This window comes from Nelumbo nucifera, chromosome 5 (genome assembly GCF_055504915.1).
Source record: "Nelumbo nucifera cultivar China Antique chromosome 5, China Antique-T2T, whole genome shotgun sequence".
NCBI classification, from domain to species: Eukaryota; Viridiplantae; Streptophyta; class Magnoliopsida; order Proteales; family Nelumbonaceae; genus Nelumbo; species Nelumbo nucifera.
This window is the reverse complement of record NC_142653.1, coordinates 35,730,669-35,757,332: the sequence shown is the minus strand read 5'-3', so window position 1 is coordinate 35,757,332 and position 26,664 is coordinate 35,730,669. Positions and strand designations below refer to the sequence as shown.

Genomic DNA, 26,664 nt, shown 5'->3' with positions numbered 1-26,664 from the left:
TGAAAGTTGTCACCCGTGACCTATTTAATATGGATACCACCTTAGCTACCAAACAGGGTCCTTACAATCAATCAACGGATCACAACAAAAGCAAAAAAAATACATACAAAATTGAGCGGTGACTGATTAGCTTTTTTAGCCAAGACTCATACACCTCACATATGAGACATCTACTTAAAACAAAAGGAGACATAATCTTTTTATATTTGTCAAGTAAAGGACATAATCTTCTACTCCTAAAAATAAAAAGGTTTGTCTGTGTCTACCCTCTATATATCTAATGAGTGTTTGGATCAACTATGATTTCATTCTCATTCTCTCTCTCTCTCTCTCTCTCTCTCGCTATTGAAATCAAATGGGTTCATTGGGATTTCTGTTTCTTGTTCTTCTTCCCCTTTCATTCCCTCAACTATTCTTCCAGCAGTCCTCAGTATTGTTGGTGAGAGGAGATGCCAAGCTGATCCAAAGAACATGCAAGAGCACCAAGCACTATGACCTCTGCCTCTCCTCCCTCAGATCAAACTCTTCAAGCCTGAAAGTCGACACAAAGGGATTGGCGACCATCATCATCGGCATTGGAATGGCAAACGCCACAGACACGTACTCATACTTGTCGTCTCAATTGCTGAGTAATACCAACGACACAGCGCTGAAGACGGTGCTCAAAGGGTGCGCTGACAAGTATTCATACGCCAACGATGCTTTGCAAGGAGCTCTCCAGCAACTGGCTTTAGATTCCTACGACTACGCCTATGTGCAGGTGTCCGCCGCGGTCGACTATCCCAACGTTTGCCACAATGCATTTAAGCGGTATCCAGGGCTGACCTATCCGCCGGAGCTAGCTCTCAGGGAGCAAGCTTTGGAGAGTGTCTGTGATGTGGCTTCAGGCATAATTGATCTTCTTGGTCGATAATTTGTTATCCCTTGTTTTCTAACATTTCTAGCTCATCTCTCTCTAGTTTTTGGTGACATTTCTTCTTTCCAATCTTTCAATTGTTACTACCATTATATATTAAAATAAATAAAGATGTTTATTAATGGAGAGTATTGGGTGTTTCAGTAATTCTAAGATAAGTCGTGAAGAATGGATGATAATAAAGTATTTTAATACTTTATTTATTAAAATAAATAAGGTATTAGGAATGTGATGCGTAAATGATGGCTAATTAGCTGCTACCTCTAAGAACGAGCCATTAATAAATTGTTGGATGGTTGCTTGTATTAATTCCTCAAGCTCAAACTCAGTAAACCATATTTTCTCAAATTGATAATTATATCACCCATTCAAGAGGGTCAACCTGAAAGTATAAAATAATAGGTGGCTCACGCGGTTTTTGAATGAAGAAAATAAAATATTAAAAAGTTTGAGTAGATGGGTCTACCTCTGTTGCAATTGAATTGAAATTGCACAGCTTCAACCCAACATGAATGAACGGGATCATCATTTGTCAACACTCAACAGATGGAGATTATTCCAATGCCATCAATTGGGGTTAGGGTTTCGGAAAGAGGAGCCATGGAGAATATAATTCACATGTTTCAATGAAAACAGACAAACTTTTTCTTTCTTTTTTTTTTTTGGTTTTTGTTCTTCTCATCTTCTGTTTTCACATGGGTTCCCCAGAGAAAATCCATGACATAGCACAGAGATGTACAAGAGCCTAGAGCCTGGCAAGGGATATATGGAGATCGAGTAAATAGAGTTGCAATCAGTTGTCACATTTGTTTGTCAATGAGTTGTCTTTTCAATTCTACTAGTGAATAGAAGTTCGTGTGATGCACGGGGATTGAAAAAACAAAAAGATGATTAACATAAATAAATAATTGTATTTATTTATTTGAAAAATATAACCATATCATTATTAACTAGTGTGCTACTCATATTCTCACAAGACACAACACTCAAATTACCTTCAAAGTTGGTAAGAATTGAAATCGGTCTTTCAAACTACCTTGGGCTGTCAATGTGTTGGGTCCGATCTTATAGGCTCGATAGACCTAAACTGATTGGGTCCAATTATTTATATATATATATATATATATATATATATATATATATATATAATTGGATTTATCGGGTCAGACCCATTTGCCCCAAAAGTCGATTGATCCAGTTCTGGGTCTAAAGGTATAGACTCTATTGAGTTTAGTTCAATTCTAGGTCTTTAATATTTCTTGTTTAATTGTTTTTTTTTTACCTATCCGTTGACAGCCCTAAACCTATTAAATAAACATTTTATATCCATCAAACAATAAAAAAAAAGTGAAACATTTTCGCTTATATTTTATGATACATGGATCATGGTACATTGGCAGATATAACAAAAACAAAAAAAAAAGAAATATTACATTTTATTGCTTCTTATGACTGGTAGGAAAGGGAGCAGGACATCTTAGATGCAAAAGTAAAAGTATTTTTCTTTCTGCAATGTCCAATGGAGTTTACATCTGCGCCCCACAAGGGGGCACCCCACAATGTCGCATAGCACATCCCCTCCGTGTATTGAAAACATTTCCCGATGATAATACCAGACCAAATGATGTTATCAATGGGAGATGTTCCCAATATAAGGTGGGAATGCTCTGTGGGACGTTGTGGGGCGCATCTGTCCAATGATGTGCCTATGCGTTTTTTTAATACAAAAGAGCTTTGAACAGAGCAGAGGTGCCCAGCCCCAGTAATCCATGATACAATATACTAAAGATCCTGACCAAAATTACAATTCAGGTTAACCTCATTATCTTGGCCCATATGGGCTTTGCTGGTTTTGTTTCCTTCTCTCCAAATATGAGTTTATTAGACATCTAGGTTATTGATCTCCACATAGGGATGCTATGCAACTTGGGCGGACTAGGGTTGGAATTTTCCTAAAATTTGAATGGGCCAGGCCTACAATCCTAGGCCCAATGCAGTGTAAACCTTTTCCCCTTTATGTTTCAAATATATCATGAAAGGAAGCTACATTTCTCAATAATTTGTAAATTTTATGGGAATCTTACTTTCCTCCATATTATACCACCATTGTTGAATATTTTCTTATTATCCTCTTAGACCTAAAATTGGAATTTACATTTTTGCCCTACAAACACCCCACAGGATATCCCAACCGTGTACTGAAACATCTCTGATTAATAACTTCAGGAGATGTTTCCAATGCACACTGAGATGTGCTGTGAGGCGTTTATGGGATGCAGATGTGATCTCCTAAAATTATATCCTCCACTATCATTAAGACTTGCTAAGAAAAGGAACTTTTAATAAAAATATGATTAATATCCTCCTCTCCACAATATAGATGTTCCCGATCAACCAGCATACCTTTATCGTTCAACAATTTTTTTTTTTTTGTTGGAAGCTTAACCCGAGCTAAAGAAATTTTTCACTTTGAACTGCATTATGATCTCTCTTATTCTATTCCACACTTGTTTTGATAAATGACTTTTCAGTGGTCTGATCCCCTAATTGATCATAAGCAAATTATATTGAAAACTGCCCTTTGGGTTCTTAAGACCAAATTATCTTGTATTCTATATTCCCTAACAGGACTAAAATTGCTCTTATTTCCTTCAGGACTAGGGCTGTCAATTTATCATATATATATATATAAGGTAATTAGCTTTTGAAAACTTTTTTTTTACTTTTTAGCCATTTTAAGCATAAAAATTTAGTTGCAGATTAAATCTGAATCCAATCTAAGCCTAGTTAATCAGATATTGGATCATATTAGGATCCATGATTGGATCGGATGCAAATGTAATTGGATTTGATCCAAAATCTGATTACAGCTTATATATATTTGGGACTAAATAAAGAGGGGATACCGAACTCAGCCCACCCTGTCACATGTATTTCAAACTACTAAAGCTTGTATATACAAATAATTAGCGGGAACCCGTGCGATGCACGAAATGGCGGGTTTTCACTAATGGTCATTTAGTTTTGGGTGACAAACTCCCGATTTGATCAAGTCGATTTGGTAGGAAAAATAGCCTGCAACCGAATTGAACCAATTCTTGAACACTCCTAATTTTAGCTGAATTAATAGTTTATATCTTCAATAATTATTGAAGATTTATAACAAAATTACACAATTATTGAAAATAAATTTATGATGAAAAAACAATAGCATGGTTTTTAAAACCGACCCGGAGACCGAACCAGTTAGGGGTCCAGTTATCGGGTCGAATGGTCTGATCGTTTGAACCGTATGGTCAGCCCGGTCTGACAAAAAAATTAAAAAATAAAAAACAGTGAAAACCGTTTGAATGGTTAATAGCCCGAGTCATCGGTTTGTTGACCAAAATCAACGGTTTTTTGAGAAATCCCGGTTTTGGGGAAAAACAAAACCGGCACTTGGCCGGTTCCCGTTTTTTCTAGTCCAACCGTCCGATCCGGTCCGGTTTTGGAAACCATGTACAATAGTTACAAAAATACAATAAATACTAAAAATATATTAAATTAGTCAATAAATAGTATAATCCCAAATAATAGTTTAATCTCTAATAAATATTAATCAATAAATTATAAAAAATACATAATTACTAAAAATAAATTTATAACAAAAATACAATAAATTAAATTTCAAAATTTAAATAATAGTTGTTTGATCTCCAATAATTGTTGAAAATTTCCTGTTCAATAACAAAACAAAAATAGATTTATAAATAATTATTGAAAACATATTTATCAAAAAATACAATAAATAATAATTTTAGTACATATAAATATATAATGAATATACAATACTATTGAAAAATTATTACTGATAAATATTAATTTTTGAAAGTTATTTTCTATGATTATTAATTGATATAAGTGAAATTGGTTATTTACAATATTATATAGTTATTTAAATTTTTAAAATACTATTTTGTTTTTTAAAATTTTTTAAAATTATTTATTAAATTTAATAATCTGTAAAACTATAATTAGTACTATTAGTACATAATTCGTTATTAATTTTGTAAAATATTAAATTATTATTAATATGAATGTTATGAAATCTACTATAATTATTTTTCTACTTTTAAGAAAATTTTTAAAATTATCACATGATTTCATTATCTTAACTATTTAAAATCTAGTCATGTTAAATATTTAAATAATATGTAAAATATTTAAAAATTTCCATTATTTGAATTTTATTTATTATAAAGTTATTACATAATATTAAATATTTTGTCATATAATTATTTATCTATTTTTAATGTTTTGTTATTTAATATATTTAGTTATTGAAATATTTTTAATGTTAAACTTTTATTATTTGAATACAATTTGAATTGAATAATTTGTAAAATTATAATTTATATTGTTACTACATAATTTCATGATAATTTTTGTAAAAATATAGAATTATTAATAATATAAATATTATTAAATGTATTATAATTAATTTTTGTATTTTGAATAAATATTTTAAAGTTGGTATATAATTTCATTATGATATTTAAATGATTATGAAAATTTTTAATCGACATTTTCTTTAGATAGATGTAGATAAAAAGTGAGGGAGAGGATAAATTAGAATTAGGGATAGTTTAGGAGATAATCTCTCTACTAAATTAGAAGAGATAAATAGGAATTAGTGATAATTTAGGAGATAACTAGGAATTAGAGACAATTTAGGAGAAAGTGATAACACTTAACTAAACATTAGAAAAATAAATTCTTCTTTTTTTTTTATAATTATTAGAAATAGTTAAGCTTATATTATATTTAATGAATAATTAGAGCAAGGAGAGGCATGATGAGATGGACATACCGTGTCAATGAGTATTTTGGTTTAGCACCGGTCCACCTCAACCCAAACCTACCCCGATGGTGAGATGGACATACCGTGTCAATGAGTATTTTGGTTTAGCACCGGTCCACCTCAACCCAAACCTACCCCGATTAAGGCTGGTCAGGGAGGGTTTACCACTTAACACAGCCCACATGCAACCCTAATTATATATTATTTTGTGCTCTCTTACCATTTAATATTAAATAAATAAGCTGTTTAAAAGCTGCTAAAATCTTGCAAACTATTCAAATGGAAACTTACAAAAATGACGGGATCTTCTGGTTACCTACATTCAGCCATAAATCAAGGTATTTAGGTACTGTTTGATGCAATGAATAAACAAAGTAAAATCATAAAATGGTTCAGATCTGCTACAAGGTACAAACTACAAACAATGCCGAAGCATCACTAATTAATTAATGACTTTTGACGCGGCGAGATTTAGTGTGTCCCTTAGTCCCTCCAATCCTTGAGGACGACATGACCTTGGTTCAGGCTTGCATAAACAACATGAACCATTCGAGGTCAACAAAAACCTACATGCCAAATTGCCAACCAAGAGGAGAAAACACAACACTACAGGTCAAGAATATAGTGGCATTGAACTCACGGGCTGAGTGAGAGTACGAAAGTTCATTCAGAGAGCAAAAGGTGATTCAATTCAAATCGTGTATTGAACTATAGGTTGGCTGACCGCTGACAGGCTGAGTGCATGGGCGTGTATGGGCTTGGCCGTGGGCCTGTTTCTCCTACGACGTGGATGGGCTGTTTTCACTTAGCCTTCCTTAACATACTAAAGGATGTAACAAATATGTGAATGTCTCTTAACAAAAACAAGTTAAACTATATTCAATTCTGATCCAAGTGCATTTCCAACAGCATCAGCAACTAAAAACCAACTAAAGAAAGAAAAAAAGAAAGAACCCTTCCATTATGCTCGTTACATGTATTTATATTCTTGTACTACAGTTACATAAAAACAACCCACATGCTGAGGCTGCAACGGTGCAACTCTTCCTTCTACAACGCCACCTCCTTGTTAAAAATCCAGCTGAACCTCACGCTCTGCGGTTGCATCTTCCTAGCCCGCTCATCCGCCCGTTCTTGTAGCCTCCTTATCCTCGGCGCCAGCGTGCACACAAAATCCTGCGCCTCTCGCGCTGCGCTCGTCAACCCCTCCATCTTCTCCAGCTTCCATCTCCCCACCAAGAACTCCAGTATGTCCGCATAGTCATCCGCCGTGTACACTCCCATTCTCTGAGCCACCGCCGAGAAGTGCTCGAAGATTCGTGGGTCCTGTCCGTCGTACATCAAGTGGGCCGGCATCGTGATCTTCTTCCGCATCATGTCCGCAATTCCCAGCATTGCTCCGCTGGGGTCCACTTCCAGAAGTTTCTCCACTATCCTTTGGTACGCGTTCTCGTGCCTCTTCTCGTCCGATGCGATCGTGCCGCATATTTTCGCCAGCACGGGGTCCCCACCCTCCCTGGCCATCCGAGCCGTGTTGCCATGTGACACAAAGGTGGCCCGCTCTTGGAACGACGTGTACACGAATCCTAAATACGGGTTGTTTTCAGTTCCCGGGTCCTGTCAATCCATGCATCAAAGATTCAAAAACCGTCAGAACTTTTTGACATTGTCACATCATCCTTCTACGTGGCACTTTAGACTCTACGTTGACTTATAGTTTGCCCAAGAAAACCATCAAATTTACAAATTAGCACTCAAATGTGGGATCTGAACTTACCATGCCTGAGGCAATTAGATACTGCACGGTCCTTTCGATCATGAGCATGTCGACCCTCCCGGACAAATAGAGATATGTTCTGATAAGATCACCGTGGCGATTCTCTTCGGCCGTCCAAGCCCGGGTCCACGTGGCCCATGGGCTCGCACTTGCTCCGGTCTCATCACGGACTCCATCGAGCGTATTGATCATGGTCTGGTAGGTGGGCAGCGCGTCCTCCGTGATCATATCGCCCACTAGCACCACAAAGTACTCATCGGGTAGTTCGGAGGTCCGCTCGCGCAGGGCTCGGACCTGATCCGTGAACTCATCTGTGGGCAATGTGGGGTCCGGCAAGAAATCGTGCGGCTGCCAGCAGTTCTCCACGGGCTTTAATAGCGGTAGGACGGATGTCCTGGCCCATCCTTCTAGTGATTTGAATACGTCGACCTTCTCCGGTGGCATTGAGTGGGTGACCTGCGGACGCGCCAGTGGAACAGCAACCGCTGAAACTGGTTTCCGCCGGAAACCGCCACTTCTGGCCGGTACTCTGAAACCACGAGTCAGAAGATTCCTGTTGTGGCCTCCCGGCAAAGAGAGGTGCTGTGACTGGAGAGAGAGTGAGGACTGCATCTGCACGGTTCCTTAGATTCGGGCGTTTGGGAGATGGAGACTGGAGAGAAAAGGGAAGAAGGTCGTTTATTTATATAAACGAAAATCGCAGCGGAACAAAGCTGGCCCTGTTTTTACAACCGTGTCATTTTGACATTTTCCCTACATAATTTTGTAAGAAGTGAATATGGTATCGATCTAAAATCTAAATCTAAAAGACTAAATTAGCCTTGACCCGAGGTGCTTTTTTTCTCCAGAGGGTAAAGGGTATTCTAGTTATTTTATAACTTCGGCTAAAACCAGGGAAGAAGCAAAGAAAACCAAGGTGCGCAGTGGTTTTGTGGGGGGAGAGAGAGAGTGAAGCGTGGAGTGTGGAGGGAGCTTCCTTTTCTGAGCATTTCTGTGGGTTTGTTTCGATGAACGGGATCCTCGGGTTTAAGTTTGAAAAAGTTAAAAAGACAGTAGTGGCCTTGGTAATATCGAATTCGAATCTCTGATTTGCTAATTAAAGCATTAAACAGGGGTCTTCCTCCTACTTCAAGTTCAAACCAGCAGCAGCCATTTGGATTGCTTGCATTTGCGTGGGTTGGCTTTGCACGTTGCGCACTTCCACGTGGGCCTCCAAAAAAGTAAATTTCACTTGTTAGTTGTTGGGCTCTGCCTCTGCCAGAGTGGTGTGTAGAGTGTCAGGTGACTCGTGTCTTTTGTCCGGGTTTCGGTTGCTCTCAATTGACTGGAAACAATTGTTCAGTCCAGATTCATTTTTAGGTATCAAAATTGTTAAGAAGATCATTAGCCCGCGGGCCCGACCCAACCTGGCTAACCCGCCCAACATCCATTTTTTAGTCTGGCACCCTTTGATTCCAACAAGTAACAGCTCGGAAGCCCTTTTGACCCTCTGTCCATCTCCCTTGCCCGCCATGTGTTTGTGCCGGCCGGTGTCATAGAGAGATGTGTTTTAATTGTTAAGCTAAAATGCTTGATATGTGATTTTTACACGGTTTACTTGTCTTTGTTGTAGACCAATTTTGCTTACGTGTTAATCTCGTTTTCGTGAGAAAAAACACTACAAAAAAAAAGAGAGAAAGAAAAACTAAATTAGACTCGGAGATATGAAATGAGGATTCCCGGAAACAGTCGTTCCCTGATCAGCTCATCTGTTCTAGCAACCGACATAGACTTTAATAAACTTGCTCTTGCCGGCAGATCCGCATTCCACCATACCCTCCTCTCATTGAAAATATCTCCATGTTTCCTATGCGTCGTCACTATCACTTTTATTTCTAGATGATGGTTCTGGAATGGACCAGGCTAGAATTAGACTTGGCAAACTGCAGTCCATCTGTAAGAGTGGGATCGCCTATCCGGCCCTACATGCATGAAATTTCAAATATGCATGCATGGACCAACAACCTATATGGCTGGACCAGTCCAAAACCCGCAATTCTTAGCTTTAACCAGTTTAGCTTGTCAGGCATTTAAATGCTTAACATTACTACACTTCAGTCTTTTACACCATAAGTCATGCCAAAGAGCTTTCTATGATAATTTGACACATTGTTACGGTTCAGCACAGGCTTAGCCTTGTCTACGCTTGGCAGGCTTACGTTAGGGACATGCCCGTCATTTTCGCCTGTAAGATTTTTGGGAGAACTGATGTCATCTTCAGGCAGACCACCAGAAGCTTAACGTACTCTTTGAGGAGGGGTGGTCGACCTCCTTGGGTGCCTAACCTTGGCACTCCTAGACCTTCATCCCCTTGCGGGGCGGCCCTGGTTAACGGCTAGCATGGCTACCAGGGTTCCTCATGGGCGCACACTTGCTCATGGGGACAGTGTTGGACCGGCACTGCGCTACCGATACTCAAGGGAGGCTTGGCATGCGGGCCTGGCTCAAGCATGTTCCTTCACTTCGCCAGCCCCTTGCCCAAGCTGAGTGAGCTACCCCGTTGCCCTTAGCGCACGGGTGTGTTCCGGCCCAAGCGGTTGCCTATCATCATGGCACACAGGTGCCTGTCATCATCGGCATACAGGAGACCCTTCACACCGGTGCCAAGTCACCTTACCGGCGCATGGTCGCCTTCCATGATGGTTGTCCCCCTTTAGCACGTAAGCGGCGCCTCCCATGGACCGGTCTGAGCCAGGAGAGTGCCCCGGCCATTGGACTTGAGGTCATGATCCAGTGCTACTGACGTTGGTGGAGCCATCCCATCGGGCAACTCCTAGCCTCTAAGCGCAGAAAGGCTTGTCCTGGCCTGCCTTGGCCAGGACGCCGCACGGGTTTCTTCCGCTGTAGAACTACCCCCGTGACAGTTGGTATCAGAGCAAGTTGGCTAATTGCAACAGCAGTTGGTTTTCAGCAGATTAGCCCAGAGCCAGTTGAAGCGGTCATTTCGACAAGCAGCATTTTGTGGGGTGCGGTCCCTAGTCACCTCCACCCAGGATCGAGCAGAACTCAGATCAGGCCTGACAAGAGGCCATTTCATAGTTCGTGTCCCCATTCCAATGACACTAAAACAGCTTCCCTTGCGGTTGCAGACGCTTTGGTTGTTGTCCTCATGCGGTGGCAGACGCGTGAGCCTTGATAGGAATGTGGGTACACTACCTGAGCAGAATTCAGATCAGGCCTATCAAGAGGCCATTCAATGTTCGCGTTCCCATTCCAATGACCCTAAAACAGCTTCCCTTGCGGGTGCAGACGCATTGGTTGTTGTACTCATGCGGGGGCAGACGCGTGGGCCTTATTAGGAATGCGGTTACGCTAGCCGTTGGAGCATGGCGGCCCTACACCGGCAAAGTTTTAGGTGGACATGCTCAGTTTTCAGGTTGAACACTTGCAGCAGCAGAAGCTCATCTTAAGGCGAGTGCATGTTCGGCAACTCATGGGTAAAAGTTGCCACACTCGCGTTTGAAGCGGTCAGGTCTCCTTGAGGCAGCAGCAGTGGGGCCCCCTCGGAGTGAAGATGTAGCCCGAGTCGGCGTGGCGAAGCGTAGTTTCGAGGGCCCAGAGAGCATAAGCCATGGCTAGGTTTGAGTAACCCGCGCAGGGCAAGGTGAAGTCGGCAGGCCAGCATGGTGAAAGGGTACCCGTGTCATCGCCAACATGAGGAGTAGACCTATCAACGTGTTCGGTAGCATCACAGAAAAGCTACCATGAAGACGGTCGAGCCTTGAGGTAAGATGATACATGGGGCAGACCTCCGCGAAGCACCACACACATTTCTTCGAGGGCCCTTCTTTCACAGTCAACGGCATAGCCATTGCGCGGTTTGAGTAACCTCGACACAAGGGGTGAAGTCCAGGCAGGCCGGCATGGTGAAATGGTTCCGTCCCCATAAATGGACACCAATATAGGCAAGACCCGGGTTGGCCAGGCGAGCCCTGGAACTGGCAAGGAAGTGAATGGCGCGGGACACAGACGCCCATTCACGAGGAAGACCCATTGTCGAGGACGACAATGGATTGAGTGGGGGAGCCTGTTACGGTTCAGCACAGGCTTAGCCTTGCCTACGCTTGGCAGGCTTACGTTAGGGACATGCCCGTCATTTTCGCCTGTAAGATTTTTGGGAGAACTGATGTCATCTTCAGGCAGACCACCAGAAGCTTAACGTACTCTTTGAGGAGGGGTGGTCGACCTCCTTGGGTGCCTAACCTTGGCACTCCTAGACCTTCATCCCCTTGCGGGGCGGCCCTGGTTAACGGCTAGCATGGCTACCAGGGTTCCTCATGGGCGCACACTTGCTCATGGGGACAGTGTTGGACCGGCACTGCGCTACCGATACTCAAGGGAGGCTTGGCATGCGGGCCTGGCTCAAGCATGTTCCTTCACTTCGCCAGCCCCTTGCCCAAGCTGAGTGAGCTACCCCGTTGCCCTTAGCGCACGGGTGTGTTCCGGCCCAAGCGGTTGCCTATCATCATGGCACACAGGTGCCTGTCATCATCGGCATACAGGAGACCCTTCACACCGGTGCCAAGTCACCTTACCGGCGCATGGTCGCCTTCCATGATGGTTGTCCCCCTTTAGCACGTAAGCGGCGCCTCCCATGGACCGGTCTGAGCCAGGAGAGTGCCCCGGCCATTGGACTTGAGGTCATGATCCAGTGCTACTGACGTTGGTGGAGCCATCCCATCGGGCAACTCCTAGCCTCTAAGCGCAGAAAGGCTTGTCCTGGCCTGCCTTGGCCAGGACGCCGCACGGGTTTCTTCCGCTGTAGAACTACCCCCGTGACAACATGGCAGTAGCTCATAACTTTGAAAACAGCAACAAAGTCGAGGTCTTGTGTTGGAGACAGCCAGCACTTGGAAAACTGAGATAAAGTTAGGCCAACACCATGCAATGTTAGTTGCATAGGATCATGTAGGGGCGGAAATTTTTTACCCCAACCCGCTGAACCCACTCAATTATTAATTGGTCGAACCCTTTTATTTATTTAGTTCCGAATCGTTGTGGGTCGGTTCACCCAATAAGCGGGTTAGGTGATGGTTAACCATCGGACCCATCAATACTCAATAAAGAGAAGTGGAAAACGACTGAAGGAGAAGAGGAAAGAATGAAATCTAAGGTTTAGCAGAAACCACTCGATAAACATAACGATTTAGGTTGTCGGAGAATGAAGAGGGAACTTTAGCAGAGATTGATACAGCGATTCATACTATCGGAGAATGAATTCTAGGGTTTAGCATAGACCAATACAGCGATTTAGGCTGCCATTTCAGGCATGATTGTATGGGTTGTGTCGGATTTGGGGTTTCAGGCCAGCGGGCCAAGCCATCATGGCCCGCAGGCTGGCACACCCACCCTCGACACAGCCCGTATATACATAATATAAATTATAATTATATTGTAATATATACTATATAATATATTAATAAAATAAACAATTTTTTATTTGTTTTCGATTTCATTATACTATTTTATTTATTTATTATATATAAGCAATTGTATATTTAAAAAATCATATAAAATTAGAATTATAAGTTTTTTTTTTTAATTTTTAAATAAATAGCTTTGGCCTGGCTTGGCCCAAGGCTCGGCCCACGGTTCGGGCCATGGGCCGTGCCAGGCTGACCCCCCAAAATATCCCAAGGGAGGGAGGCATGGCCCGACCCGCACACAGGTCGTGCCATATCAACCCAACATGGCCCATTTTACACCTCTATCTGTCGGGGGTGGGTAAAATTGCCATCCCTATATGCAAATACCAAGAAAAACTCTAATATAAATGAAGAGAAAACGAGAGAAAGAACTCACGATTATGTTATTTTAAATAATATAATTATTTTTTTTGGAAATTGTCATAAAATATTGTTATTTAATTGACTGTTAGTTAATTAGTTATAAAAAAATTATTAAAACTGTAGAGATGGCAATTTTCCCTATAAAACTAGGGCCGTACCTTGCCCTACCCCGAACGGGGCAAGTTTTCTCAAATCTTAAACAAGGATGAGGCAATGATGGGATAGGGAGATGGGAAATACTTTTGCCTGAATGGGGTTTGCATATAATTCCCCGAACCCGTTGATAAGTTAGTAAAATATCTATAAATTTAATATTGATAATTTCATTTATAAAATACCTCCAAATTGTCATAATCCAATCCCTAAAATACCCACAAATTCACATAATATTATTTATAAAATATCTGTAAATTAGATTTTTTTAGGTGATTGCCTCAGGATGGAAAGAATTTGGGAATTCCCTATCCTCAACGGGGAATGAATGCTTTGCCTCGAACCCGTCCTGCCATTGGGGTTGGGATGGGGGTGGAATAGAGTGTCTTGATTTACGGGGGCAAGGGACAAGAAGGGATACCCCAACCCGAGCACCACATGAGCCTCCCGCTAGTAAAATATATAACATTCATATAATATATAATATATAATTATATATAATATACGTATACAGTTATATATAATATACCTATTAATTAAACAGATCGATTTTTTTTTTCAATTCGGTCGAATTTATTAAAATCAAGCGAAATATCCAAATCCAATTCTTATTAGATGGAATTCAGATTCAAAACAGATCTGATCCTATTCATTTGCAGCCCTAATGTCAAAAGGCCTCGAGACACCTTGCTCATAAGTCATATTAGGGCTGTCAATGGATCGGGTCAGACCCGATAAGCCCATACTGGGCCAGTTCGGGTCTTAAACAATTTCCGATTAGTATATATATATATATATATATAGGTTTTCTTCAAAATCCTACCGAAATGCTGCCCCCAGCCTCCTAAACGATTAAACCTTTTCGTTTATGAAGAGTGAAGAGTCTGAAGATTGGTCTTTCACTCTCTCTTCTCAGTTCTCATTTGAAATCAAAACTTGAAAGAATCAAAGAGAAAGTTTTTTGGTGAGTGGTGATTCAATTATTTTGGTTTGGTCTTTGATGTCTGTCTAGAGAGTGGAGGCTGGAGGCACATCGGCCATTGCACAATACTACTGTCGTTCATCCGTCCGACGACCGGTTGCTGGTCAATCCTTAAAGGCATCAACAGTAACACGTAGGATTTAATGATTTATTCAATGTTTGAAGCCTTGAGCATCCATCTCCAGAAAAGTACTTCCCATTTGGCCACCACCACCTACCCAGTAGCCACTTTCAGACAATTGGTCATCCATTTAAATATTATTTTGACATGTGAAATCTTCCTCCACTTAAATATTTTGATATTTTTATTACACTTTAGGGTTTTTGTTGCATTTTAGGTTTTTACAGTGTTCTAATTGCATTTTTAGCAGGGGTATTATTATCATGCGTAATCAGGTCCATCAAGTTGGACCCGATTGTCCTAAAAACTGGTCGATTTGGTTCTGGGTCCAAAATTACAGATCTTATAAGGTCTGAGTCAGTTCTAGGTTCATAGATTCTCTTGTCAGTTCCGAGACCAATTCTATCTCGTTCCGTCCCAGAATCGACCCATTGACAGCCCTACTGACGAAGTTAACTCCCACGCTTTGTGCTAAGTGTCACGTGCTGATATCCCTCACTTTTGCCAATGGCATTGGTTTGGCAAGTTCTTTCGAAAAATGGGTCTTTCACTATCCGGTTAATAGTGCAGTCCAATGCTATATTTTGGATATTGGGCTGGGAAGTGGAAGCCCAAAAATCAATGCAAGGACCAAGAAGAATAGAGATCACGTAAAAATACGGATATAGGTTTAATACAGATTTCTACTGTAGAGCTATAAACATTCAAAATGGCAACAACTTATATATTCGCCCATGAATTAGCATCAATTATGAACTGACACCTATCCCAATAATATTTTGAACATACAAATTCTGACCCTGGGCTGATCCGATTATGAGAGGACCTATTCCTAAGCTAGTAGTAAACTAGCCTGAGGTAAGAACAAAGGGAGAGACACATAAATAGGAAAGGCAACGGCATGGGAATTTAGGGTAAGGCACTCCCTCCCCGTCCCTGCCCCATAACCACAATATCTTACCTTTGGGTGGTGGCTGGTGGGGTGGGCACCTTCCTCTGTTGAAATTGTCTGAAAACATATTAAGGTATTTTAAATATAGGATTATGGGAATTTAGGAATATTTTATAAATATAATGATCATAGATTTTTTAGAATTTGAGAAAAATTTAAAAATTAATATTAAACTTAAAATATTTTAATAATTTACTACCGCATCGAAGAATTATATATAAATCCTATTCCTGCCCTGTACCTGATTTAGGACAAAAATATTTTTTCCATTTTGCCCTATCCCATTTAAGATTGGAAAAATTCACCGCATTCGAAGCGAAATGGGCCCAAGTTTTATGGGAAAACTGTCATCCCTTCATCCCTTCATAAAAGACCCAGGAAGCTAAAGTCCACAACGTGGCACTGAGATAAGGCAGTGAATTTAACAAGGCAAGGCTAGGGTTGGGTAGATACATCACACATCCTATTGAAGATATTCTGCTAGCAAGGCTGAGCCTAGATGATAGGGCCAGGTCAGCTCCAATTTTTAAGAAATATCCTGCAATTTTAGGGCTTACCCAGACAAAACCTGCCTTTGTCAGATATATGGGCCACCCAAGAATATGTCAGGAATAAGTATCTCTGCGAAGATATAAGATATATCAGCAGTACGGAAGGGTCGTGGACATTAAATCTATTTTAAGGTGCCAGCTGGCTAATTCGTAAAAGTCTCCTCTTGGTTGTAGTGGAGATTTCACCAAGGTTGGTGGCCACTGGCTCGCCCCCTCTTGTCTAGCTCATTTGCTTAGATTAGAGAATTAAAACAGAGAAAACTATATATTTTGCATTGTTTATTTATTTATTTTGAGAGGCAGACAGTGTGCATATAAAACGCCAAAACTTAGCTTAGTAAATAGTATCTGATGAAGGGGAATTTGGCCCGATCTCGCAATCACCCGACACGTGGCAAAAACAAGCAACTCGGGATAGTAGAGCATCCAAAGCAAACACTGAAAGCAAGTCCAAGCTCACTACTGAGCCCGAACTCCAGACCGCCCTACTAGGGGCCCAAGCTCCCCACCAAGAGCCCGAGCTCCCTACTGGGAGTCCGAGCTCCCTACCAAGAGCCTGAGCTCCCTACTGGGAGTCCGAGCTCCCTATTAAGAGTCCGAGCTCCCTATTAAGAGCGAGCTCCCTATTAAGAACCCGAGCTCCCTACCGAGAACCCGAGCTCCCTGCAAGGAGCACTAACTATATTGGGCCCCAAGCCTCGCAAAGTTGTGACCCGAGCTGGCCCATGGCAGCTCGGAACACTCCCCAAACCGAACTCAAGACCTCGCTCACTCCAACACTTCGCTTCCGAAACACCAGGCTGACCAAACGTACCTGACGCCAAGGACGTCTGTATCCAAGGGCGACACACCTGACTGATTTGGGATCTGATGCCTGACAGCCGCACTTCAAAGTGCCTCCTGCTACCGCCACCTGCCACTGTCGTTACTAGCCGCAGAGACGGCTCCGACAAAAGGAGCAGTGGTGGTTCTGTCCGGCCAGAGGAAATGACATCCGAACTAGCAGGAGTTCAGAAGTAATCATGCCCGATCTGACGGAAGCCTGGAGGTGAGTGCGCGAGGTGGTTATAAAAGGCTCCTACCCCCCAGAAACGAGGTATGCTAACTTTTGCGCTATCTGGTCTATCTTGCCTTTGAAAAACTCTAACTTGGGCTTCGAAACCCTTACGCCGGGTTCTCCCCGGAGCTTCTCTTCTCCCTCCATTTCAGGTCCCTGCCACCCGGTTCAGAGGCAAGATCGTTGACAGCTAAGATCGGCCGGATTGTGCATCATCAATTGGCGCCGTCTGTGGGAACGCTTCAAAAGGCCTCCCTCCAAAACTCTCATACCCCTTTCTTCTTCTTTGAAAAACTCAATACTCATGGCCTCATCCAGCAACGCCAGACGTGGCACAGAGACAAACACCACCGGGGAACAGCCTCAAGTTCCCATGGTGTGTGTTGGGCAGTTCACCATCCCCCTCTCAGTGGATGGAATTCCCAATCTGAATACGCCACAAGCAGTGGCGCCTGTAAACCTACCTGCCACAAACATCCCCTTTCCTCTCCCCATCGAGACTACCTTCACTGAACCAACCGCCGTCCCCCTGGCAGCTAGCCAAAATCGGTTGGACGACCTAATGCAGTGCATGCGGGCAATGCAAACCCAGATGCAACAATTCCAGTAACACCAGCTTCACCAGCACCAAGTGTTGCACAACCTCTCCCAGTACCACTATCAACAGCAGTTCCCCCAACTGCCACCGAACCAACCACTACTTCCACCTCGCCACCCCGCTCTGAAGCCGGTCAAGGCCTCTCCGCAGGATGGGCGCCTCCACCAAGGAAAGGCCTCCAGGCCCCAGAACCCCCCAAACAGCCAGGCCTCGTCCCCAGGCCAGAGAGAAAGAAAAGTCATCCCCGCCTCGCAGCTCGCAGGCGGATCGGGAACCTCGCCCGCGAGATCGGCACCTCGGGGCTCCAAACCGGAGTCCCCACTGGTGGGAAACTGATTCGACGCACTGGCAGCAGCGGACTACCAGCACTCCGGGCCCATCGAGCTCGGCAACACCGAGGCCAGCAGCGCCAGTACAAGGCCCACTCAGCAGCGAAGGCGCCGTCAAGGTCGACGAACCGCCACCCGCGTCCTGTCAGAGCTCAGAGGCAAAGGCGAGACGAGCTCGGACGAGGTAGGAGTTGCCCCGATTCTCTCAATCCCTTCCCCCCTCGCGTCTGAACTCCTGACAGTCCCCTTGCCCGAGATTTCAAGCTCCCGCCTCTAGACAAGTATGACGGGTCCTTCGACCCCAACGACCATGTGGACGCTTTCCAGTCCCAAATGCACCTCGCTAGAGCCAGCGAATCATGCATGTGCGTGGCTTTCACCACCACCCTTAAGGGGGTAGCCCGCACTTGGTACAGGAACCTGGCCCCCGGGTCGATAAAGTGTTGGGCTCAGTTCGTGCAGGTCTTCACTGCACACTTTGTCACCAGCAAACGGTGCCCCAGAGCAGAGGAAAGCATCTTCGGGGTAGTCCAAAGGGAAGGAGAACCCATACGGGGCTACATCAAATGATTCAATGAAGCATGCTTACAAATACCGCGGTTAGACCCCGCGGTGCAGCTTGCCGCAGCAAAAAGAGGGGTGACGCACAAGGAGTTCAAATGGCACATGGTAGCTAACCAACCCGCGACCGTGGCCGAGTTCCTCATGCTCGTGGACAAGTTCATGAGGACTGAGGAGGAAATCAACCAACGAACCGAGGGCAGAAACGAGAAAAGAAAGAGAGATGGCGAGCCCTCTAACTCAGCCGACCGAAAAAACCCGGCCTGGGACCCAAAACCGAACTAGTCGTTCCGAGCTCCCCTGCTAGTTTGGACGGATTACACGCCACTGAACACGAGGCGGACCGAGATCCTAATGACGATTAAGGACGCCCCGTACGTGAAATGGCCACCTTGCCTAAAGGGAAATCCGAACGAAAGAAACAAGAATTTGTATTGTAGTTTCCAAAGGGACCATGGTCACAGTACCGAGCAGTGCAATAACCTCCGAGACGAAATAGAGGGGCTCATCCGTCGCAGATACTTAAGAAACTTTGTACAGCACAACAATAATAGCAATAAAGCGGATCGGCCAGGCGAGCACGAAAAGGACGCCCCCGAAACTAGTAGCAGGCCTGCCGAACCGATGCAGCGACAGCCTCCGGTAGAGAGGCCAATTCGGGGAACCATCCATGTAATTGTGGGAGGTTTGGTGGTAACGGGGTGTACATCGGCGGCAGCCCGGTCTTCAGTTCGCGAAGTGGTCCTCGAGGAGCGGAACCCTCCGAAAAGGCCAAAGACCAAGGAGCCAATCCTCTTCACAGAAGACGGCGCGCGAGGAGTTCTCTACCCTCACGATGATGCGCTTGTCATTAAACTAAGGATCAGCGACTTCGAGGTTAGGCGCGTACTCGTAGATTCGGGCAGCTCGGCGGACATCCTCTTCAAATCGGCGTTTGATCGGCTACAGCTGCCGAGGAGCGAACTAAGGCCCGCAAGCACCTCCCTGGTGGACTTCAGCGGAGAGGAAGTCAGACCCCTTGGAAAAATAACGGTGCCTGTGGAAGTCGGCACGTGGCCTTGTGCGGTCAGACTTAACCACGACTTCCTGGTGGTCGCGACCCCCTCCCCATACAATGCCATAATAGGGCGGCCAATCAAGCATATCCTACGGGCGGTGGTCTCCACCTACTATTTGGCCATGAAGTTCCCTACGGACTTCGGTGTGGGGGTAGCGCGGGGCGACCAGCTCGAGTCCCGCAAGTGCTACGTTGCCACCCTAAAGGGAAAGACCAAGGCGGCCAGCGACCTCGATCTGGAGCGGCCCGCGGAACAAGGCGAAGAACGAGCCTCGCCCACAGAAGAAACAGTCGTGATCCCGACCTCGCCTACGGACCCAGCTCGCGCACTCCAGATTGGTGCTTCTGTCAAAGAACCCCTACGGACCGAACTGGTAAGTTTTTTACTCCAAAATTTAGATATTTTTGCATGGTCCGCGGCCGATATGCCCGGTATTGACCCTGGCCTTATAACTCACAAACTTAACACTAACCCTTTAGTCAGACCCGTTAGACAGAAGAAACGGAACTTAGCCCCAGAGCGCTGGAAGGCGGACGACGAGGAAGTCGAGAAGCTCCTTGCGGCAGACTTCATAAGGGAAGTCCATTACCCGAGCTAGGTGGCCAACCTTGTGTTGGTGAAAAAGGCGAACGGAAAGTGGCGCATGTGCGTCGACTACACTGACCTGAACCGAGCTTGCCCGAAAGACTGCTTCCCCTTCCTAGGATTGACCGCCTAGTGGACGCGACCTCGGGACATGAATTGCTAAGCTTCCTAGATGCCTACTCAGGCTACAACCAAATCTGAATGGACCAGTCCGACGAGGAAAAAACCAGCTTCATAACCGAGTTCGGTCTATACTGTTACAAGGTCATGCCCTTCGGGTTAAAAAATGCCGGGGCGACTTTCCAAAGACTTGTAAATAGGCTGTTTCGGCCCCTGATCGGCACAAAGATAGAGTGCTATGTAGACGATATGGTTGTCAAGACACGGTTTTCATGAGAACTAATAAAAGACTTGGACTCTGTCTTCCAAATCCTGCGTCAGTTTAGCATGAAATTGAACCCCAACAAATGTGTCTTTGGCGTCACCTCGGGCAAATTCCTAGGCTACGTTGTCAATCGGCACGGTATCGAGGCCAACCTGGACAAGATAAAAGCAATCCTAGATATGAGACCGCCTCAGAAAGTAAAAGAAGTTCAGAGGCTAAACAGCCGCATAGCCGCTCTAAGCCGCTTCATGTCCAAGTCGGCAGATCGCTGCCTACCCTTCTTCAAAGCAATCAAAGGCAAAGGGTTCGAATGCACCAAGACTGCCAGCTCGCGTTTGACTAGTTAAAAGGTTACCTCGCCAGTGTGCCAACCTTAGCTCGGCCTGAGGAAGCCGAAGTCTTAGAACTGTACCTCTCGGCTAGCGACGAGGTGGTCAGTTCGGTTCTAGTAAAGGAGGCAGACCGGGTCTAACGACCCATATATTATGTTAGTAAAATCTTGCAGGGAGCAGAGACAAGGCACCCGCAGATAGAAAAGCTAGCGTACGCACTGGTGATAGTAGCGCGGAAACTCCGCCCGTACTTCCAGGCTCACACCGTCATCGTCCTGACCGACAAGCCTCTGAGACAAGTTTTACTCAAACCCGAGGTTTCCGGCCTACTGACGAAGTGGGCCATCGAACTCAGCGAGTACGATCTCTAGTACAAGTCAAGAACTGCCATTAAGGCCCAAGCCTTGGCAGATTTTATCGCAGAATGCACGTTTAGCCTCGAAGCCCGTGAGCCGATCGAGCCCGAGATCCCCAGTTCGGGCGAACTCGGAGCTCCCAAACCAAACGAGTCCGAACCCCGTGAAGTAGCAGCTAGTGTGGCATCCCTCCTGGTTAGACCAAGCGCGAACTGGGAGGAGGAGCCCTGGATCCTTCACGTAGATGGCTCCTCGAACCAACAAGGCAGCGAGGCTGGAATAGTGCTACGCGGCCCGAGCGGAACAAAACTGGAATACGCACTACGCGGCCCGAGCGGAACAAAACTGGAATACGCACTACGCTTTGAGTTCGCGGCATCCAACAACGAGGCAGAGTACAAGGCGCTGATAGCCGGGTTAAACCTAGCGCACAAGGTTGGAGCAAAGCACATGGTTATCTGCAGTGATTCCCAGCTCGTGGTCAACCAAGTTACAGGCGAATACGAAATGCGCGAGCTCACAATGATTGCATATTTGGCAAAAGTAAAGGAGGCTCTGCTCAACTTCCAGTCACACTTCATCAAACAAATCCCGAGGTCAGAGAACGCTGAGGCCGACGCCCTGTCCCGACTCGCTAGCACGAGCCACAACGCCAGGAGAACCGTGTTCGTAGAGGACTTACCTCGGCCCAGCATTCTCGGTGAGGCAGAAGGGGTCGCTCCCGTCACTGAAGCAGAGCCGAGCTGGATTGACCCACTCGCGAGCTTCCTGCTAGACGGAACTCTCCCCACGGACCGCAACGCAGCCAAGAGGGTGCAGTGCCAGGCAGCCAAATACGTCATGATAGACGAACGGTTGTACCGACGATCCTACACGCTCCCCTACCTGCGATGCTTGCGCCCAGCCGAAGCCGAGTTGGTACTCCGCGACACCCATGAAGGCTTGTGCGGCGGACACCTGGGGGACGGAGCCCTCGCCCAAAAAGCACTTCAACAAGGATACTACTGGCCAACAATGAAGCAGAGGCAATCGAGCTCGTCAGAAAATGCGACAAGTGTCAGAAGCATGCCAGCATCCACCATCAGCCTGCTGCCGACCTCAAATACCTCACCAGCCCATGGCCCTTCGCCCAATGGGGCATCGACCTCCTGGGGCCATTCCCCCCAGCGACAGGCGGGAGAAAATTCCTAGTGGTGGCAGTAGATTACTTCACAAAGTGGATAGAAGCTGAACCCCTGGCAATAGTTACAGCCCGAAACATACAGAACTTCTTTTGGAAGAACATTGTATGTCGCTTCGGGCTACCTCGGGTACTGATCTCCGACAACGGCAAACAGTTCGAAGATATCAAGTTCCAAGAATGGTGCCAAAGTATGGGAATTAGTCAGAACTTCACATCGGTCGCACACCCGCAGACAAATGGCCAAACAGAAGTAATGAACAGAGCCATCCTCCGCGGACTGAAAGCACGATTGGACCGAGCCAAGGGTTTGTGGGCAGACGAACTACCAAGTGTTCTATGGGCTCACCGAACCACGGAAAAAACCGCCACAGGAGAGACCTCCTTTAACCTCACCTACGACACCGAGGCGGTGATCCCGGCGGAAATCGAAGTGCCTACGTTGCGACTAGAAGTGTACGACGAACAGACAAATGAGGGCGAGTTACGCACCAACCTCGACCTACTGGACGAAGTGAGAGACCTCGCGCACATCCGAATTGCGGCCTACCAACAAAAGGTAGCTCGGTATTATAACGCGCGAGTAAAGAAGAGGAACTTCCGCGTTGGCGACCTGGTTCTCCGTAAGGTCATGGTTCCTGAACCCGGCGTAGGGAAACTTGGACCAAACTGGGAAGGACCCTACAGAGTAAAGAAAGCACTCGGTGGGGGAGCATACGAGCTCGGAACCCTAGAAGGAAAACAAGTACCCCGAGCATGGAACGTCGTCAACTTAAGAAGATACTACCTATAGACCACCAAGGCAAGTACCCCGAAGCCTAGGTAGAAAACGAACTGAAGGACCGAAATGGTCAGTTCGGCAAAAAACGCAGCTCGAAGACATGACAACCAGCACTTGAACAAAAAGCCATTTCATTTAAGATAGATGTGTACATTCAAAAAAAAAAAGCCATTTCTATTTCAGATAGATGTGTACATTTCATTTTACAAGCCAGGGGCTACTTCATCATTATCAGAAGCCACGTCGACAACACCCGAAGGACCTGCCTCCCCCTCGGAGTCCGGTTCGGCATCCGCAGCATTAGCCATTTCTTGAGTAATGCGCGAAGTGGATATGGCGCTAGTATCGAGCTCAGGGTACGTATTCTGGATCATCCACCGGCTTTGCTTGAAACCCCTCCTGTAGGAGTCCACCATCAGATCATCGAAATCCGGCGAAGCAATATAATCATTGACAACTTTCTTCTTCGCGTCTTCGATGCCTTGAGAGAAGATCTGAGTCCTCTCCCTGATATCCTCCTGAAGATACTCGACCTGGTGCTGCAGGTCCAACTTCAATTCCGCCATATTCTTCACCACCACTCCCATGGCCTCGGCATCTCTCTGAGACCTCGCCTGCCTAGACCGTGCGAGGCAAGCAGCAGCCTCTGCAGCACGAGCAGCCTCCTCGGTAGCTCGCGCCTGCCTCGATTATCTCTCCACCTGGTTCGCTAAGGCGTGAATAGAAGAGTTCACCTATCAAAGGAAAACGGGATCAAAGGAACGAATAGAAGAATAAAAGCCGAAGAACTCTAAAGAAGGAAGCACTTACCACCATAGCATGAGTAACGGCACGGCAGGCCACTTGGTGCAGAGGGAGCTCGGTCTACGCCGCAACTTCCTCGGGAAACATCGCCTCCTTACTCCGTTGAAGAGCATGAACAGGCGATAGCATGCTCCTGAAGCCCCCCGGGGCCTCCGAGCCCGACGGCCCAGCTCGAACCATCTCAGGCTCCTCCGCCGGATAGTCTGGCACCTCGGGCTCCGCACCCTAGGGCGGTTCGGCGCGAGCTCACTTAGCCACCCGTTTTCTCCTCTTCATGCCCTGGAACAAGTGCCCACCTCGGGTCCCTCGAGAGTCCATCGTACCTGCGAAAAGGAGTTCGGCATCAGTAAGACACGTAAAAGAAGAGCAAGACAGGATCGCTAGGGAAAGAACCTACCCGAACTCAAGCCCGCAGCAATAAGCTTGGCCTCCGTCAGATACCGTTGACACTCCAGCCCGAGCCGCGCCCATTGCCGGTCTGAAACGGCCACCCCAGCGCACTTCGCACCCCGAAATAGTCCCGCTTCCATACCGGGACCTTATTAGGGAGTCCGTGTAAGAGCTTGAAGCCTGGGCGAGGGGACAGGTAGTATGCCCGCCTACGCCCTAGAAGGGGACCCGCTTGCTTTTTCAGCATTAAAATGGAGGAGAAAATCTCCAGGTCCAAAGGAAAGTTCTCGTCACAAAATAAAGAGATCGTCCCCACTAAATTCCTAATGGAGTTCGGGTGAAGCTGGCCGACCGTCACACCGAAGTTGTTTAGAACCTCGACGAGAAGAGGATAAAAGGGCAGTCGCAGCCCCGCAGCGAGCTGTTCCCAGAAAATCACGATCTCATCAGGACCGTGTTCCCAAGGGAAGCTACCCGTAGGGATGAAGTAGGCGTGCTCCCCGGGCAAGTCGTAGTAGTCTATGAGGGATTGAAGTCCCTCAAGCGTCATAGTCGAAGGACCGAACTGATCTAAAACCCGGCCGCGACGGGAGGTGGACGCGACCTACCCGAAGCACCTCGGCCTGTAGGTTCAACCCATTCCTCAGGACCTACATCGGGCTCACTTGAACTACCGGGGGACGCAAATTGGTTGGTAGAACCTACACCAGACCCGCTTGAACAGTCTGAACCCTCCGATCTAGACATCAGAGAATAGAACGGGATTCCAAAAGCACTCACCCGGGAAGAAGACTGAAGAAGACCGCGAAAGCTCGAACAGGCAAGGAACCTGGGATGCGAGCTGAAGAGCCTGGACGCGAACTGAAACTTAGGCGCGAGCTCAAGAGGTACAATAGTTGCAAGGACGCCCCCCCCCCCCCCCCCCCCGCGCGTGCTATTTATATCGCTGCGACCGGAAAGCAACGGCCCAGATCGAAGCCAATCCAACGGCCCACAGCTGCGCTAAACCGCACGTCTTCCGAAGCCAATTAGCGCACGTCTTTCTGAAACTGACTAGGCGTCGTGCACGTCCTGTCAGAGGACAGGTGTCAGCACGCATCTTCCCGAAACTGACGGGGTGTCGGCGCACGTCTCCTCGCAATAAAAGCGTCTGCAGCGCAACTCTCGAACGACTGCCGTCACGTCTCCCAAACGCGCGCCCTTTTTTGAAAATCAAATTAAAGCGAGCGCGCTTAGCACGGACCAAAACCCTCCTGCTACCTTACGAACTCCCCGCGCCAAGACGGGACCCTTGTCGTAGGGACTGGGGGGCAATTGATGAAGGGGAATTTGGCCCGACCTCGCAATCACCCAACACGTGGCAAAAACAAGCAACTCGGGACAGTAGAGCGCCCGAAGAAAACATCGAAAGCAAGTCCAAGCTCACTACTGAGCCCGAACTCCAGACCTTCCTACTAGGGGACCGAGCTCCGCACCAAGAGCCCGAGCTCCCTACTGGGAGTCCGAGCTCCCTACCGAGAACCCGAGCTCCCTGCAAGGAGCACTAACTATATTGGGCCCCAAGCCTCGCAAAGCTATGACCCGAGCTGGCCCATGGCAGCTCGGAACACTCCCCAAACCGAACTCAAGACCTCGCTCACTCCAACACTTCGCTTCCGAAACACCAGGTTGACCAAACGTACCTGACGCCAAGGACGTCTGTATCCAAGGGCGACGCACCTGACTGATTTGGGATCTGACGCCTGACAGCCGCACTTCAAACGGGCTCCAGCTACCACCACCTGCCACCGTCATTACTAGCCGCAGAGACGGCTCCGACAAAAGGAGCAGTGGCGGTTCTGTCTGGCCAGAGGAAATGACATCCGAACTGGTAGGAGTTCAGAAGTAATCATGCCCGATCTGACGGAAGCTTGGAGGTGAGTGCGCGAGGTGGTTATAAAAGGCTCCTACCCCCCAGAAACGAGGTATGCTAACTTTTGCGCTATCTGGTCTATCTTGCCTTTGAAAAACTCTAACTTGAGCTTCGAAGCCCTTACGCCGGGTTCTCCCCGGAGCTTCTCTTCTCCCTCCGTTTAAGATCCCTGCCACCCGGTTCAGAGACAATATCGTTGACAGCTAAGATCGACCG

General features: G+C 46.2%; 2 protein-coding genes across 2 annotated transcripts; one reads left to right on the top strand and one right to left on the bottom strand.

Annotated features, from left to right (window-relative positions):
* Positions 1-276: 276 nt before the first annotated feature.
* On the top strand, positions 277-1,044 carry LOC104589270 (cell wall / vacuolar inhibitor of fructosidase 2-like). The gene has a single exon (XM_010247530.3). It carries the CDS (start codon positions 356-358, stop codon positions 911-913), a length of 558 nt encoding a protein of 185 aa, XP_010245832.1. The 5' UTR covers positions 277-355; the 3' UTR covers positions 914-1,044.
* A 5,562-nt stretch (positions 1,045-6,606) lies between these two features.
* Positions 6,607-8,379, bottom strand: LOC104589269 (stearoyl-[acyl-carrier-protein] 9-desaturase 6, chloroplastic). Its single transcript, XM_010247528.3, has 2 exons — positions 7,534-8,379; positions 6,607-7,373 (listed from the first exon to the last, which is right to left on the bottom strand). The coding sequence occupies exons 1-2, from the start codon at positions 8,143-8,145 to the stop codon at positions 6,807-6,809; spliced, it is 1,179 nt and encodes a 392-aa protein (XP_010245830.1). The 5' UTR covers positions 8,146-8,379; the 3' UTR covers positions 6,607-6,806.
* Positions 8,380-26,664: the final 18,285 nt, after the last annotated feature.

Coding starts and splice junctions, on each gene's coding strand:
- LOC104589270 (XM_010247530.3), top strand. CDS start 356: ATGGGTTCATTGGGATTTCTGTTTCTTGTTCTTCTTCCCCTTTCATTC.
- LOC104589269 (XM_010247528.3), bottom strand. CDS start 8,145: ATGCAGTCCTCACTCTCTCTCCAGTCACAGCACCTCTCTTTGCCGGGA. Junction 7,374..7,533: donor ATCTAATTGCCTCAGGCATG/GTAAGTTCAGAT, acceptor ATGGATTGACAG/GACCCGGGAACTGAAAACAA.